At 43.7% G+C, this 16,959-nt stretch overlaps 1 protein-coding gene across 1 annotated transcript in view; it reads right to left on the bottom strand.

The window, feature by feature from the left end:
* Window positions 1-16,959, bottom strand: part of fhod3b (formin homology 2 domain containing 3b) — an 87,111-nt gene that overhangs the window by 4,897 nt on the left and 65,255 nt on the right. The window contains 19 exon segments of the mRNA XM_083989090.1: window positions 110-300; window positions 410-571; window positions 1,518-1,637; window positions 2,588-2,770; window positions 3,524-3,682; window positions 4,403-5,337; window positions 5,425-5,982; window positions 6,672-6,859; window positions 7,642-7,692; window positions 8,027-8,161; window positions 8,305-8,415; window positions 9,170-9,229; window positions 10,373-10,599; window positions 10,603-10,834; window positions 12,264-12,508; window positions 12,702-12,845; window positions 12,974-13,068; window positions 14,168-14,279; window positions 15,204-15,298. Of these exon segments, the coding sequence (XP_083845216.1) occupies window positions 110-300; window positions 410-571; window positions 1,518-1,637; window positions 2,588-2,770; window positions 3,524-3,682; window positions 4,403-5,337; window positions 5,425-5,982; window positions 6,672-6,859; window positions 7,642-7,692; window positions 8,027-8,161; window positions 8,305-8,415; window positions 9,170-9,229; window positions 10,373-10,599; window positions 10,603-10,834; window positions 12,264-12,508; window positions 12,702-12,845; window positions 12,974-13,068; window positions 14,168-14,279; window positions 15,204-15,298 (4,003 nt within the window).

Consider the following 16,959-nt stretch of genomic DNA (forward strand, 5'->3'; position numbering starts at 1 on the left):
ATAAACATGGAACATGGAAAGTGAACCTGATGTAAATATACGTATCTGAAAATGTATTTAATAAATGTGATATTTAACTTGGAGGCGTTTGCTCTACACCTGAATGTACCTGTTGATAATTCTTCTATGTACAATCTTCAGAATAATAATTCTCTCTGCACAGTCTTTGAGGAAGTCGGACATCTTTTGTTTCAACGCCGGTTTCATCTCGTGTTTCGCAATGACCTTGAGGTGATCCCATGATGCTTTGCACTTTCGCTCCATCTGGGCCAGATTGTCTTGAAGCTGGTCAAAGTCCACCTGGCAACAAAGGAGGACTCTTCATTTGGTGATCACTGCTATTAATAGTGTGTATACAAGCACAGACTGATCCTGTTTAAAGAGTTTCTGAGAAGTAAGTGAGGCCGACCTTCGTCAAGCGGGTGACAGCTCCTATCTCAGAATAGAGGTCGGTGCTGTCTGGAAACTTCTCCACCACGATGGAGCAGGCGTGGTGCAGCAGGGACTGCTTATGGACCGTGTCCTTCACCTCCGGGACTTTCTCCAAGTAGCTCAGCTCAAAGCCTTTAGCCTACAGATGCATGCACACACACAGCAACACAGCTCAGAATGTGGGATGGAAACAACATGTCTGAAATTAGAAATCAAGAGCCCCTGACTCGAAGACCAAATTGCAGCGAATTTCCTTTTTGGCGCAGACAAAAAAAAAAAAGGGCTCAATGGTGTGCGCAGAGTAGATATGTAGATTCATTAGGCTGTGATTATCAGAAACCACAATCTACTTCAGTGCTGAACGACTGCTCTGCTACACACCACAGCGAAGCTAAAAAAAGAAAAAACAAAAGGCTGAACGTATCATGAAAGACATAATCCCAACAGGATCTCCTTTGTTCTTATGCCAGATTTAAATGGCTTACTGCAAAATATAAATGCAGCCATTATTTACGGGAACTACTTGTTTTGATGTTGATGACTTATGTTTCCCTTTTGCATGTTTGGCTCTCATATCCCAGACGTTCACTCATACGTAGACTTACACACATGCATGCACAGGAAAGCACACGCGAGGCTGCAGAAACACAGAACCCCCCCATCACACAGTGAGGCGGCGGAAAGAAAAAAAACATTTAGAGACACAGATGCAAGTTCACACAAGAGCAGCCAGACAAACACACACAGACACACTTCCAGCAAATGCACAATCGCACAATCACACAACCTCCCTCCCCCTTTTTTTCCTCTCTCAGACAGATGGACAGACGGAGCCAGGTTCAGCCGAATCCTTGACAAGCATTTTTACTGTAGAAGGACAGTGTCTGCTGCAGACAGTCAGGCAGCACATTCTTCTACACACAGAGTCCACTGTTATCCCTGCCAAATAAATATGTTTGCGGGGGAGTCGGGGGGAGGGAGGAGGAGCCTGGGAGGAAATGGAGGAAGCGGTTGAAAGACACAGAGGGAGAGAGAGTGAAAAGAGAAGGAACCTTAAAGCCATAAATGGTTTGAGGGTTACTCACATTAGTGCCATTGAGGAAATTTCCAATGGCCAGCAATGTGGTCAAGATGTAGCGGAGTGTCCTGTTTTTCTCTAACTGATCCATCCCCTCCTTAAGGTCCTGCAGAGGCTCTGCCACCTCCTGCAATAGCATAAAAAACACAGTCAAGAAGGACAATACCAACACTCACCTCTTCAGGCTCCTCTCAATCTCTGTGGACACAGAAAGCCGATGAAAACTAAAATTTAAAAAAGGGATAGTTCAACATTTTGGCAAATTGGCCCATTGCCATAATCCCTATAGTTTTAGGACTAGGTTTGTTACCTTACCTGTTTGCAGAGACTGCTTGCCGAAAACTGCCCCCGACAGGCAGGCGCATCAGTGGTTTTGCATGAATTTACCTCGAAAACAACTCTGTCTCGTAACGTTCCGTTATTATCTTATAGTGTGGTGAATGTGCAGGTCACAACTTGTCCACGAGAGCGTTTTGGAGTTGTTGGATTGTGTATTTGATGAGTTTGATGAGGGAAACCAAGAAATCCCATGAGCCTCCGTAGTGTAGCTCTGCTCCGCTGTTCTAAAAATAGCTTGCACCGACAATTAATGGTAACGATTAACGAACCTACTCCTAAAACTATAAGGATTATGGCAATGGGTCAATTTGCCAAAATGTTGTACTATCCCAGTGGGTTTATGCGCTTTTTAGATAATTAGATTAGCAGCACTGCCCCCCAAAATAGTCCCACACAGTATAAGATTAAAAGTATTTTCCTAACTCTTCTGTATAAATAAAAAAAGAACCTGGCAAACTGGTTCCCCCTGGTTCTTGTCGTTACGCTAAACTAAGCTCATCAGCTGCCGGCTGTAGCTTCATATTTAACATACAGACCTGACAGTATTATCGATCTTCTTGTCTAACTCCTGGCAAGAAAGCAACTAAGTATATTTCCTAAAACCTCCTTTAATTTATGATAGCATGCATTGCATATTGTAAAGTTGGAAATAAAAAGACTTATGACTTACAACCTCCCCAGCCCCTTTAAAGTGTGATGTGTCTGCATGTGATTAGAGTGAGCAGGAATGTGTCTGACCTTCTCAATAAGCTCATAGTCCATCTTGAATGCCCACAGCTGCAGGCGAGCAGACAGCTCGGTGATGGAGGAGAGGGTGAGAAGGAACTGTTCAGCGCTGCCCAGGGGAATATCAGGGTTGACCAGCTGAGCCTCCTGGATCCTCTGCTTCTCTTCCTCTGTGGGGATCATCGTCAGGATTTTCTTGGAGACGAAGAAAGAAATTAGAGGATGGGAAGGGAAAAGAAGCCGGCTCATAGGATCATTCATCAGGCATATCAAAAGCATTTCAGAGTCTGTGTAAAAAAAGTTTTTTTACATGTCCGAGAGTAAATCACAGAGATGGAGAGGAAACAAACCGTCTCTGACATTTCTAGTTCTGTTTATCTAAGATGTTTCCAGCTTTCCCACAAAATTGTGACATCTGAACTTTCAACCTCACTTTTGTTGTCTGGCTGAAAATACCTCCAGAGACAAAAAGGTGGAGAGAAATACTCCTCTCTGCTGAAAACCAAGTCAAGGAGGACCTCTGAAAACTGCAGGTTATATAATACCAGAGGGATGCAACATCCATCATTATCTGCTGATGTGAAGTCCTTCAAACGTCTATGGTATGGTTTTTAAAACCAGTTGAAAATATGCATGTGGAGCGATCCTTTAATCGCCACTGTGATTAATTACATGAGATCGACCAAAAATCCAGCCATGCCGCCGGAAAAATCACATGATATGTCAACATTGTGGGCGATCCCATCTAGATGAGTTAAAATTGCTCTTGTTTGGGGAAATCCGACAGTGTATTTTGGTGTGCTGGGTAAATATCATTCAAGAAAGCCATGTTTATTTTGGACCCAGTGAGCTTCAATGGCTGTCATTGTATGTAAGCGCACTGGACGTCGCTTTTACAATGCAAATTCAAATGTACAGCATGTATCTTGAGTTGAATGAAATGCTTACCTCGATACCTTCCTTGTTTAGTGCATACTCATCAAAGTTGAGGATAGCAGTTTTGATTGTACGAGGAGGGGGTAAAACAGTCAAGCCGATGTTTATAGCGTTGCTTCGTTTCGAATCCAGGACGATGATTTCGTGTCGTTTGCCATCAACAGCTGCTTTCTATGAGAGATACAAAACGTTGCGTGTTGGAGTGGAAGTGGCTGATAATAGTTTTAAGATGTACTACACAAAAAAACGTGTGAAACAAAGCCACTTTTCATAAAATGCAAATGAGAAAAACAGCATCTTGAGTTCCTTCCACCATAATAGTGGTGTTTTCTGTTTTACTTGATTACCTGAAGGCTTGCACGTCTCACTGCACCAGAAAACAAAGTGAATGGATACATTGAGCAAAAAGACGAATGAGGGTTTTAAAAAATGAGCCAAGTTGAGGTGAGAGTAGTGATGGAAGAAGCAATGTTATTATAGGCAAGGGGATTTCTACAGGTTTTTATGCATGTGGAAATGATGAGGATGGGCTGGGGTTGGGTGGTTGGTGGGGGGATTCATTACTGATAGTGATGGGAATGTGAATGAGAAATTATGCCCTGATGGCGATGCTACAGGGGGTCATTAAGACAAGTGAAGATATCTGTGTTTGTCATTTTTAGTCTTATTTTGCCAATAACACTTCCTATTCATGTCTGCTATCCCCTGTTAAGGAGGACTCTACTGTCTCACTGATAGAGAGAAGTGGTTTAAATACTTACTTGACCCCGTGTGACACCCCATGAGTTATTACAAGCAAATCAGAAGTGCAGAAAAAAAAACCTGGTTTCCTCTAAAGCGTATGTTAACACTGAATGGTTCTACTGTAGCAGCAGTACAACAGTAATTTACCTTCGTGACAGGCAGCTCCTTGGATTTGGTCTCAAACAGCTGTTCCAGCTTGGATGTGTCCAGTTTAATTGGGTCCAGTTTGGACCAGAGGGACTCTTTACAGAATTTATGGCTCTTGCACCGCCAGTCCACAGGACGCACCTCGTTCCAGAAGAGACGGATGGTCTTCTTCTTCTTCTGGAAGAGGGGCGCCTCCCCCCGAAAGAGCTGAGGGGAGGGTGGAGGGATAGGGGCCATGAACGGCGGTGGGGGCGGCATCATTTTGCCGGGCATGGGGGGAGGCGGGGGGCACCCAAAGAGCGGTGGGGGTGGTGGCAGGGGGCCGTTGCACGGTGGAGGCGGAGGCGGTGGTATCAGGTCACCTGACCCCATCACATTGTCCATGTCTAAAATATCCAAGTCATCCTCGTCCCTCAGGTCTGTGAAGTCCATTTCTTTGATCTTCAGCTCCCGGGGCGCCGCCATTAGCTGATCCCAGATATAATCGGACTCTTTCTTAGGAGGTAACGCTGAGGAGGCAGCCGTTGATGATTTGTCACTCTGCTGCTGCTGCTGCTGCTGCTGCTCTTTGGAAGCCTCCACCTCGAGAGGAGATGATAAACCTTTGACCAAATCTCCAAACTTCTCTGCCACTGCTCGGACGCTGCCCTGGTTGTCCAAGTGTGCCACCTCCACTTTTTTCACATTTTCTTCTCTGGCCTGTCTGTGAGCCTCCAGCGTGGAGATCCTGCTGGCCAGACTGGCCACAGAGGAGTCACCGACCTCCGTCTCCTTCTCACATTTACATTTGTCTTTCTCTGTTTCTCCCACGTTCCCCTCGTCCTTGCTGGTGGTCGTCTGAGAATAGAGCATGTCCAGCATGAAGCGCTTGCTGTTGAGAATTTTGCTGCACTGGTCGTTCACATCTGCGTCTTTAATGCACTGAGTCCATTGGCCTGTTGATATGGAAACAACTTTGATATTTAGAGGAAAAAAACATAGTTGATTAATAAAATAAGTGAATGAATTAACACCAATCATACCTGCTTCACTGTCACTGGTGAGCTTCTCCTCCCGCTCCTCCCTCTCCAGAGTGCTACTCGTTGAGGAAATGCTGGATGCAGAGCAGTTGTCTTTTTCATTCACTTCCTCATTCTGTCTCTCCTTCTCACTCAGCAGTACACTGTCCTCTACATCCCTTTCCGTCGGCTGCTCCTTCTCACATTCCTCCTCTAACTCCACATCCACATCCACCTCCACCTCCACATCTGCCTCTCCCACCTCTGCTACATCAGCTACCTCATCCTCTACCTGCTCTTCCACCGCTGCCTCATCCGCTGCCTCATCCTCGTGCTGCTCCTGCTCCTCCTCCTCCAGCCTCTCCTGCTCTCTCCTCTCTTCCTGCTCCATGCTCGACTGGTCATCTGACGCCGGCTCTGCCACTACATTCTGCTCAGACTCAGCAACATCCTCTGTCTCCGCTGGCGACTCTGTCTCAGTCTGCTGCGTTTCTGGCTCGGGGGGAGGTGTGGGGGGAGGTTGTGATACTGTTAACTCTGGCGCTGGACTTTTGGTTCTGGTCTGTGGGTCAAGGTTTGGCTCTGACATGTGGTCTGTTCCAGGAAGAGAAATCAAAACAACGTGGAAGAATAATGTTACTTTAAATACTTTGGTCATGTGTCTTTACATTATCTGATCGTCTTCTAATTAAAACTGCTTTTAAATTGCTTCCTGACATATCCTTAATTGCTCTTAGAGATTGTATAAGACTGCGGAAGTAATTCACAATGAGTCATTAAAGTAAAGTCTGTGACCATGACTCACGACTATTCAACACAAGAATAACAACTTTACAGTTTCTGAGGAAAAAATGCCTCGATCTTCAAGTTTTCTTCAGAAAAATAAGACACATCAAATCTATAAGACAGAAATTAGATCAATTAATCAGATCATTAACTCCCTCTAATCTGAACCTCATTACATCAATTTCAAAATCTGGGGATTGGAAAATACGTGTATGCACACCACCTTCTTTTCACCATCGTTAGACACCGTTATACACCAAAATATGATGAAATATCAGAGTCAAGTTATTATTCTCAATAACTCTTTTCATCAATGCAGCAGGATCTAATTTCTATGTTATCATCACCTGTCAAAAGGTTAATGCCAGGACTAGTTTAATCTTTGCCAGGGCCGTAGACCAACATCACAGTCCATTCATGTTCATGTGACCCGGTTACTGATGATGATGAAGACATGGTTGGCGAACCCACCCGTCCTCTCTTACCTGATGTCTGTGCAGTGCTGACGGTGTCTTCTGATGAGATGATGGATGACGGTGTGGCGCAACGAGACGCTGAGCGGCTGGCAGGGTTGGAGCTCAAACACAAAGTGATCTCAGTCCGTCCTTTTGTCGGTGCTCGGGGCCGCTCCCGCTCAAACTCCTCGGCAGCTAGCCTCTCCACCGCCTTGTACCTGCAGCGACACAATGTAGCTTTCAGACGTTTAGGTGTATGCTGAGGTTTACAGCTGTTTAAATCTCAGCTCAGACATCCGATTGTTGTGGTATAATGAGGGAGAAACTCAGTACACTCAACAAACAACTAGTGAGATGATATTTTAGAGATATGAAGGCTCAATTAGACAATGGTGAAAGTATCAGCTGGGTTTTTAGGAAATAATAGCCATAATATCAGCATTTATGTTGTTCGCATTTCGGACATGTTTGCATGCAATTATGGAAAATTGAGCTGTAATCCCATTACTAAAGAGCTCAAATGATGATGACAATTGACATCTTTCTTTAATGAAGTGGCCCAAAATGTTTATGTTAAACATTTTTGTTAGCTGATCTCAGTTCACACATTCTTGAAAAGTACATGAGACGCATGATCCAGTCCACAGGGGTGAAGAAGGTGAGGGCATAGGAATGAGCTATGAGCTATGAGTCATTTTGTGCACGCAGACTCTCACACACTCGGACACGGTTAGAGGCAGATAACCACACGACATCCATGGAAAAACACAATTACACACTTGTCCTGTTAACACTGGGACGTCTTAATGGTGAGCAGGCCTGAAGAGGCCCTAACAACTATAAGTCAGTTTGAGGCGAGTGCAACTCACATTACATCTGCTATCAATTTTCGAAAACGATCTCAAAGCATTTAAAAACCTTCTTAGTATTTTATTATTATTATTATTATTATTATTTAGCATTATTGTGAATATGTGAAACCATGAAATAAAACACTCACCTATCCTGTCTGGCTTGTCTTGCTTCTTCCATCTTGTCCACATAATCTCGACTGAGACAGAAAGACAGAAACAGAACCAGAGAGGAACAATAAAGAGTCAATTGAGGACCTGTATCTGAGACAAGACACATGAGCTGAACTTTTACTTCTGCAGAGTCTTTCTGCTGTGACTCAGTACATCTAATGATCATCATAAAAAAATACAGCCAAGCTTTAATCAGACTCATGGGAGATATGTGAGGTTCCCTCTTGAGTCGAAGCAGCAGCCACCTGCTTCTAAAAATGACGTATGTCAACATGTCTTCATTTGCTGTACAGCTGCCTATGGTCGCAAAGTAAAGAATTATTCTCTTTGATATGAGGTGTTATATTGTTTGAGACTGACTTGAAGCGATTTCTCTCCTCTCTTTCGATTCTCTGCAGACGCTCTTCTCTTTCTACGCGTCTCCGCTCCCTCTCCGCGGCCAGCGATTCTTGATGCTGTCTGTATGATGAAGTCAGCAAGCCCCCCAAACTGGGTCTGCGCGCCAAAGGAGAGAGAGATAGTGATAGCTTTATTAAAGCTGAGAGATTGGTTTGTGTTTTCATGTGGGTATTTGTGCACTTAATCAACCATATCCAGAATGTGTTCTGCATTAGCTGTGGAAAAGCTGACATGCCAACCTGTCAGCTTTGGAGTCTGGTGTGGTGGAGGCCGCTGAACTGGAGAAGCGATGGATGGGTGATGTAGGCGCCTGGTGCCTGCCAGGGTATGGAGTGCCATTGGCAGTGATTCTGTTAAAAGAAGGGGAAAATAAATGCCTTGTTCTCCCCTAACACATTTTTTCCACTGAGAGACAGAAAAGAGGGCTGGACGGCGCTTCAAGAATCTGCGATGTGATGTGATGCGAATTCCAATGTCATACTGCTGGACGGTTTCCATTGAGATATGAATAAATTGAATAAAAGAACAGTGCTCTTAAGCACTTCTCCCCAGGCATTTGAACAGCTTTCCTGTGCCATCACACTCTGAAGGGTATCCTGCAGGTGCACCGTGCCTAAACGTAATCTTTCCTAAATATATCCCTTCGCCAGACACACTCTTGTCTATGGGGCCTCATCAATTCAAATGCAAAATGCTAAAATCATTTTGTCCAAGAAGCCAGCACACTAACAAAGATGACAGAAAATGTATATCTATCTTTTTGTCATGGTGCGGCTGGAGCCAACTCCAGCTGACAAAGGGCGAGGGAAAAACAGGGAAAACATATATAGAGACAAACAACCTCAACATGCTCACATTCATACCTAGAGCTCTTTAGAGACACCAATTAACCTCATGTGAATGTGTTTAGACTGTTGGAGGAAGATGGAGAACCTGGTGAGAACCCACACAGGCACAGGGAGAACATGCAAACACAGAAAGGTCCCAGGATCGGGCTTCGAACCCTGAAACTAATGTAAATCACGAAGCCTAGGCACTACCACATGTACATCTCATGCCATTGCACACTGTTGTTGTACTTGGCCTTTTGACTCCTGGCCTTACCTTTCAGCCCAGCAAGGCTTTCTAGCTGTGTAAGATGGAGGAGAGTTGTTTGTTTCCAGACTGAAGATGGAAGTGAGAGATAAAAGAGAGAGAGAGAGAGAGAGAGAGAGAGAGAGAGAGTAACAGTCAGGTCACACACTCCACAGATTAAGAATAATTAAATGTTAGTCATACAGACAAGATAGTGAGACAGCAGTTGAAGGTAGGAGGGCTGCAAGACCACACAACGACAAAGCTGACGACAGGGGCAGTGCAGGAGTTTCTCTGTCTGTCCTACCAGCACAACATTCTGTTTAGAAATCAATAAACTTACTACTAATCACTATAATATAATAGTTAAAAAAGTTTTCACTGAATCACTTTTCATTGTCAACTCTATAGAAAACAGGGGACTATTTCAGCTCAGATGGCAGCAGGGATGCATGCGGAGGAGCTGCTGTTCCTTTCCTGTTTGTTATTACGATAGATCTCGACCAACTAAGAAGGCTGGCTGTGGCTAATACTGATACTTTGAATTCTTTAATGCTTTGAATGAATTTATTGACTTGTCATGGATTAGCTGTGATGCAGAGCCACAATGGGAGACAGATGAGCAGCAAACGTCTGTAAAATAATGCTTTCCAGCGGCTGAGAAGAGGAAGTAATTATGACCTTCCTTCTTCTGGTACAGTACATCTTTAGAGATGACAGATGAAACATAAATCACATCTGATGGGAGGTAAAGGCATTTCTGGCCACTATGATCAAAAAAACATTTTTATAGGATGAGGGAGGTAGAGAGGAACAAAGCTCAAGCATGACGACCAAGAATAACTCTATGGGACAAAATTTGGAAAAAAGATTTTAAAGAGAAATCAAACTTTTTAGTATTACTATATCTGATTTTACTCCTTGCATGTGTCTCTGCTGAATGTATAGTCATCTACATAGAGCCAGACATGAATTATGGTCTGGATGGGATGTATAGTATCTCCTGTAGCTCCTCTCTGTGTCCTTGCCCTTCTCACTCTCTGTGAAACCTACAAACACCTGGTTCTGGCTCTGATTCAAACCACTGGATGGAGGGAGAGGTCAGGGCAGGGGGAGAGAAAGGGGGTGAGGTTGGTGTAGACTGACACTGAGGGTGTGGAGAGCCTGATATTCTACTCAGAGCAACAACAACAAAAAAAAACACACAATCAGGTGGGCTGGGGAGGAACACACCAAGGACTAAAGTTCCTCTTTTTAGGTGCGACGGACACAGGAGACGATGTCCTGGCCTTGACGCTGAGATATTCTCTCTGCCCTTCAGGGTCACTGGCTTTAGGGAGGATGTTGGCCATACACTTTAAGTTCAAACACATGTTAGGAGTGTCTGCTACAGCTGGAGCCACACTAGGATGACAAAATACAAGAGAGTAGGAGTCCAAATAGGTAGAGGGAAAGAGAAACTATGCAAATGTGAGGGGAATGAGAGAGCAAGTCACTCTTGGCAAACCAGTTGGCCTAAAATACCTGTGAGCGCCCTGTCTAGAGGACTCAATGACTGGATGACTTTCATCATCTGCCTCTTCCTCCTCCTCCTCCTCGTTCCCCTCATCATCATCCTCCTCCTCCTCCTCCTCCTCCTCCTCGTCCTCCTCGTCCTCCTCCTCCTCATCCTCCTCCTCGTCCTCCTCCTCTTCTCTGTGGTGAGAGGAGGGGTCGAGGGAAGGGAGGACGTAGGCAGGCGAGAGGGGAGAGAAAGTGGACAGAGACAACAATGACATGAAAACACACAGCAAAAGCCCAGGAGAGACAACACACAGCGGTTACACAAGAATCATGCATGTCAGGAAAGAGTTAGAAATATTAGTGAGGTGGATGAGAACATTAGTGGGTTTCGATGTATTCTTGTACAATATGCACAGGCAACAGATACAACTACATTCAAGTACAACCTCTAAACAAAAATATGTTTCACATAAAACATCTCCCGGTGATTTTAATTGAGGGGAATAAGGTTTAATAATTCAATAGTGTGAGAGGTGGAGGGATTGTCTGTGTTTGGACTGATAGTCTGGGAATACATGGTCATACATGAGTCCGCGACCAGCGTGCGATTTGGATCCCTCTTGGCTGTCTGGATTTCATTAACAATATGGAAAATGGTGATCTTCAAAGGCGGCTTGAATTTCCTGTGGCGGACTGGAAGAGGCTAGTCTGGTATATGACCTGCTGGATTGAATTTAAGTATACCTGAAGACCTGAGTGCTACCAGAAATATTAGTGGGTTTGCTACTTAGGGAAAAAAAAGCTTGTTATTAACGATGGGGGGATGGATTACGTAGCGCTGGGAATCAGTAATCTGTAGTGAATTTTAAAGGTTTTCTTCTGTTTTTGTCTTCTGATTTGTGACCCGTAATAAAAAGTGGAATAAGGGGTTAATATAATTTCCACTAAAAGGAACCGCCTGACTAGGTTTTTCTGGTGCTTTTATAAAGCAGAGTCCAAGCTACTGTATAATTAAACAAGATTGCAATTTGCTTCTTGCCTGAATCACCAGTTGTGGTTTCTCTGAGTTTGTGTAGTTACAAAGGTTTTGTTGTATATAAAACAGATGGCAATGTGGAGTTTAGGCTAAAAACACTCTCAGTGAAGGAAGTGTGCCTTCAGACAGAGAGCAGATAGCTCATATCATGTGTTTATAAAAGCTTCCTATTTCCACCAGTGGCAGGAGAAGGTTTTTGACAGTGGGAAAATTAATTTAAATGTCACTTTGCAGCAACGGCCTCCTCTTCGCCTTTCTTTAAATTACTATATAATTAAATTCTCTGCTTTGGCTCTGGATGGAGTAGACACATCTCTCCAAGACTGAAATATAATACAAGGCTTGCAGTCAAGCTGTTTCCTGTGAAAATGAGTAATACTCCATGGACCCAGGAATAATTTGTGATTCCTTTTTAGTGGCAGTTATCTCTCAGGGTTTAAAATATAAACGAACCCCCACTGGCAGAACCTTTTAGATGCAGGATCAGACTGAGTTCAAGCTAAGATGGAGGCAAGGATAAAGTTTCTGTTCTTCTCTTGAACGTCTTCCACTTTTCCACTCCTCTCTGTCCTCCCCCCGCCTCACCTTTCACTGATGTCTTCAACACCCTGGCCACCGAAGGGCAGGAAGCTGCTTGTGTGAGTGTGTGGGCTGCTGGGTGATGCTGGGGCAGAAGCGTGGCCTCTGCTGTTCTGGAGCGAATGTCTCCGGCTGCGTCTCCTCTCCAGGCCCCGCCTTTCGTTGTTGCCGCCGACACTGGCCCGTCGGCGGTCCTTTCGGCCGCTGGGAGGCAATTGGGTTTCATCACCGTCCTCATGACGCAGCGTCATCTGGGACAATGAGTCGGCAAAAAGAGGCTGAGTAAACATAGTGCATGCATGTTGTTCACAGACAGCAACATCGGCGGTCATTTAGTTTCTGCTGTATGAGACAGATGTCATGTGACCTCTCGTGAGACACTAATTAACATCAAATTAAGGCTTTTTGTTCAGTGATAATGGTTGGTAATAAAGGCTTTCTGACCTCGTAGATGTTGAACTGTTCCACGAGGTCGAGGTCCGTGCCCTTCCTGCTCAGGTGTCTCTGGGCCATGACCTCGATGCCCTGTTCCTCCAGACAGTCCACCATGTCATAGTAGGAGTCCTGGTCTGGGAGACCTGCCAGAGTCTGAAACACGCAAACACATACACATTGCCTTTTTTCGTAAATGTGGTCTGAGAAATAGCAGCTCAGACATAAGATAAATGATTGTGCTGCAAGTTGGCGCAGTAATAATATGGAAAATATTTCCTGACCTTATTGATGAGGGTCATTGCATAAACCAGGAGCTCTGTATCCACACCATCCTTCTCATCAAGGATTTCAATGACGTTTGACCACAGTTTTGTGCCTGCAGAAGCAAAAAAAAGCAGACAACATATTGTATATCACAAGACAAACTTCTGCAAATAATAAAAAGTCTTAAGTAACTATGATCTTATAGAATAAAAAAACTGTTGCAACCTTTCCGCCCCACCACTGTGCAGCAATAAAAATCAGAAATTGTTATGTCATCTCATGGCTCTCCAGGGAGAAATGCAGTCATAGCAGTTTCCCTCCAGAAAAATGAGAGGAAACACGGAGCAGGGGCACTGATCTCCAGTGAGAAAGAAGCAGCTCTGTGCCTCAGCCCCAAGGGTCAAGTCCATCTTCTTCTCATCAGGAGACTGGGGATCAGGTTTAGTGCTCTTATGCAACAGCAGAGGTGACGGGATAAGACCGAGCCGAAGCAGAGGGATACCTGACCCCCCCCAGGCTGATGCTCAACCCCCCTGTTGTACGCCACGGCACAATGTGGAGCTTTAAGAGTGGCAGGTAACTGAACCCCACTAGAGGTAGAAGTTACAGGCTGTCTCAATAAACCTCGTTCCATGCATGGCTAGGGAGCCGTTCAGGACAACTGATCTGACTACTGTGTAACAGAAGACTGATCTGTGATCAGCTGAACAGCACTAAAGCCACTGTGGCCGTAGTAGTGGAACTGAAGGGAAATGATTCCCTTAAATGAATTTTATGACAGCTTCTTCTCTGATTTCACAGAGACAAGAGGCAATTCATAATTTGTTCATTCAGATAAAGTTGGTTAAAATGTCTTAAATTGAGACCATTGGCTTCTATAAATTTACTGGATTGAAAACAAAAATGTGTTTTAAGGATTTTTTCAAAGTTCAAAGTTCAAAGTTGGACTCTCTTACAATTGTCTGTCTGCATATTAATTTGAACATCCAGAAATTACTATAATAGCACCATGTGCACTATAATCTGCTAACAAGTGGATTAAATATGTGTATATGTAGAGAATAAGTGACTAAATCCCCAATTTCAAAAAGATGACCTACAAGTCACTCACTGGTTTTGATGTTGTTTGATATTGACATACTATACATTTGTTAGGTGTTTTCAGTTCATGCCACTGACTGAGCTGTCGGCTGGTTCCTCTAGGTTCTTACCTCTTTTGGCATCCACGACATTCACAGCCTTTATCAACAGGGTGGCATTAGACTCTGTGTACTCCACAAACACCAGAAGTAGCTTTAGCGCCGTCTTCACCACCAGACGGAACTGCATAAAAAGAAAAACACAATTAATAAACAACATACAGAGCAGCATCAGTCTACACACCCAAACCCACATAATACATAATTCACCTGTGAACTGAATATTTTATTGTTTTTTGTTTTTTTAAAACAACGATAGACCAATATGAGAGTACGTGCTAGCCCTTTAAATTCGAAATACTAAATGACACAAATTACACTGTCTTAGACCAGCTTTTCCTGTTTCAACAGTCTTGAGAGGTTTGATAAGAGTGCTGTTTGACACTGACAGCTCAGTGGAACATACATGTACTGTGCTGTAGTCAAAGCCGTAAAATTTGGTTAAAAGAATAACTGAGTAATGATAAACACAGAAACAGAGATGAGTCTCAAAATAAAGCCTGCTGACAGAGAGTGACGCACAAGAAAAACTGATGCTGCAACTCTGTCAGAGAGAAAAAATCAACATAATTAAAGAGGCCATCATCATGACTTTAACACTTGTGAAACAGCTGCCACATCAGCGCTTATGCTGGACAAGCAACAATCGAAAAATTGTGGTCAAAATGAATAATGCTAATGGAAATCTGCCACATAAAAAACATTAGGAAGGATGTGGATGCCAAATATTATGTCAATATCTACACAGGAAGACAGAGAAGCAATTAGGAAGAACAGAAAAGAGTGGGGAAATGGAAGAGGGCCAATGTGGTTCCCTCATATGCTGTTTCATGATGCAGTTTGACCACTAGAGGGCTGAAGACCACACTGACAGGAGAGTCGCTTGCATGTTGTCAAAGCAGTGAGGTATGACCTATCAGAGTGGTGAACTATATGATTTATTTCAACTTTGTCAGCGCCCACATGGAGCTGCTGAGTTGATTTTAAAGTCCATCCACTGAGTAGTTTCAACAGGGATCTCATTAAAATTAATGTCCATATTCTTTACCTTGGATCCAACCAGGGTGTAAAGCCACTGGACTGTTTCATTGTGAGATATGAGGCCGTTCATCCCATCCACATACAGCATGATCTGACCAAGAGCTGCAGAGAGAGAGAGAGGGGGAAAGAGGGATGGGGTTTGGTTAATCATCTGCTTTTTCAGTTTTTATCTTTGTTCTCTTTCTTTTAAACAGTCCATCACTGTTTTTACATTTCTCCTGCACAAAACAGAGGAGAACCAGAATGATCTGAAGGTTTGAATGTGACCGTGCGTGTGTTTTGAAAACCATGAATCTCAGTGGAATTCATGCTATGTAAAGCAGGTGAAACCTTTCTTTAGCTTTTAATGATTGTGAAACCGTTCTGATGAATGATGTGCTGTGGATATTCGCCCACGCACACGAAAAAATAGACAGCCACGCAAATAAGCAAACTGGTGCGTACTGTTAGTGAAAAGGGGTCAATGACGTGATCAGATCTACGTTAAAACTGGAGCTGCTGCAGAGGTAAGCAGAGTGAAAACCTGAAAAGAAAAACAGCACTCGTCCACCATCCCTTGAGTCAGAGAGCGCAACAGAGGGGGGGAAATGTTTGGGCAGAGTGCCTCACTGGATGCTGACATGACTTCCATCTGTAACAGGATACATAAATAAGAACATAATAAGAGCCAAGGGATCCCAGTAGGGGGGCAGTAAAAGTATAAGGCTTCTGTAAAAGAAGAGAGATGGAGTGGGGGGTGGGGGGGCAAACACCACTGGACAGATGTGGGGGGGCGGGTTTCCTTTAAATATGTGGCTTTTCTTTTAACAGCACCTCACACACATAAGGAGTTAAAACATTCACACAGAAGAGCACGGCAACACGATGAGCTCAGCTTGAACCCACTGCAACTTTAGGTGATACATTGGCTGACATGGGGGGAAAAAGTGAAACATAAACATGTGAAAACACTGAAAGTAGAACACTTTTGGAAGGCCTGTTTGTTTCCTGGAAGACACTCTGGTTTTGGGGGTAATACATGAGAGGATTTTTTTTTTTTTTAATCCTGTTTTTCTTCAGCACGACGGCTGATGAACTTGTTGTGATCGTGATAATGCTCAGAGATGTATTAGTAGTTATGCTGCAAAACTGATACACCAGTTGCTTTGAACTACGGAAGCGCATTGCATTCACTTGATAAAATAAAATTTAGACACCTTATCTCGTAATTACGAGATCTTTTCTCGTAATTACGAGATCCTGATGTCGTAATTACGAGATCTTTTCTCATAATTATGAGATCCTGATGTCGTAATTACGAGATCTTTTCTCGTAATGAGATCCTGATCTCGTAATTATGAGATAAAGAAAAAGGAATGTATAAGTCCGCTCTTGTCTCAATCAGAATTAACCGTCTGTGGTAGTACAGTGGATAGAGCAGTTACCTCTCACACGGGAGACTGAGGATCGAGTCCCGTGGTGGGGTTTATCATTTGCATGATGTTTTTTAATTCGGAATTAATTATTCTGAATTAAATAGTTTGGAATCAAAATATTCTCCTTCGAGTTTACATGGAAATAATTATTCAGAATTGGGGTTAACATGGAAAACACATTAAATCGCCTTTATTTAATTCTGCTTAACGTCTGGGGGTCGGGAAGCGTTCTGATTGGACAGGGGGTACACGTGTTATTTACGTCTACCGGAAGAAAATATCTTTGACTGAGCTGCAGCCGCGAGCCGCTCCGCTGCTCCTGAACTTAACAACTTCCCTGGGTGGGGA

The sequence above is a fragment of the Trachurus trachurus genome, assembly GCF_905171665.1.
Source record: "Trachurus trachurus genome assembly, chromosome: 16".
Classification (NCBI taxonomy): domain Eukaryota; kingdom Metazoa; phylum Chordata; class Actinopteri; order Carangiformes; family Carangidae; genus Trachurus; species Trachurus trachurus.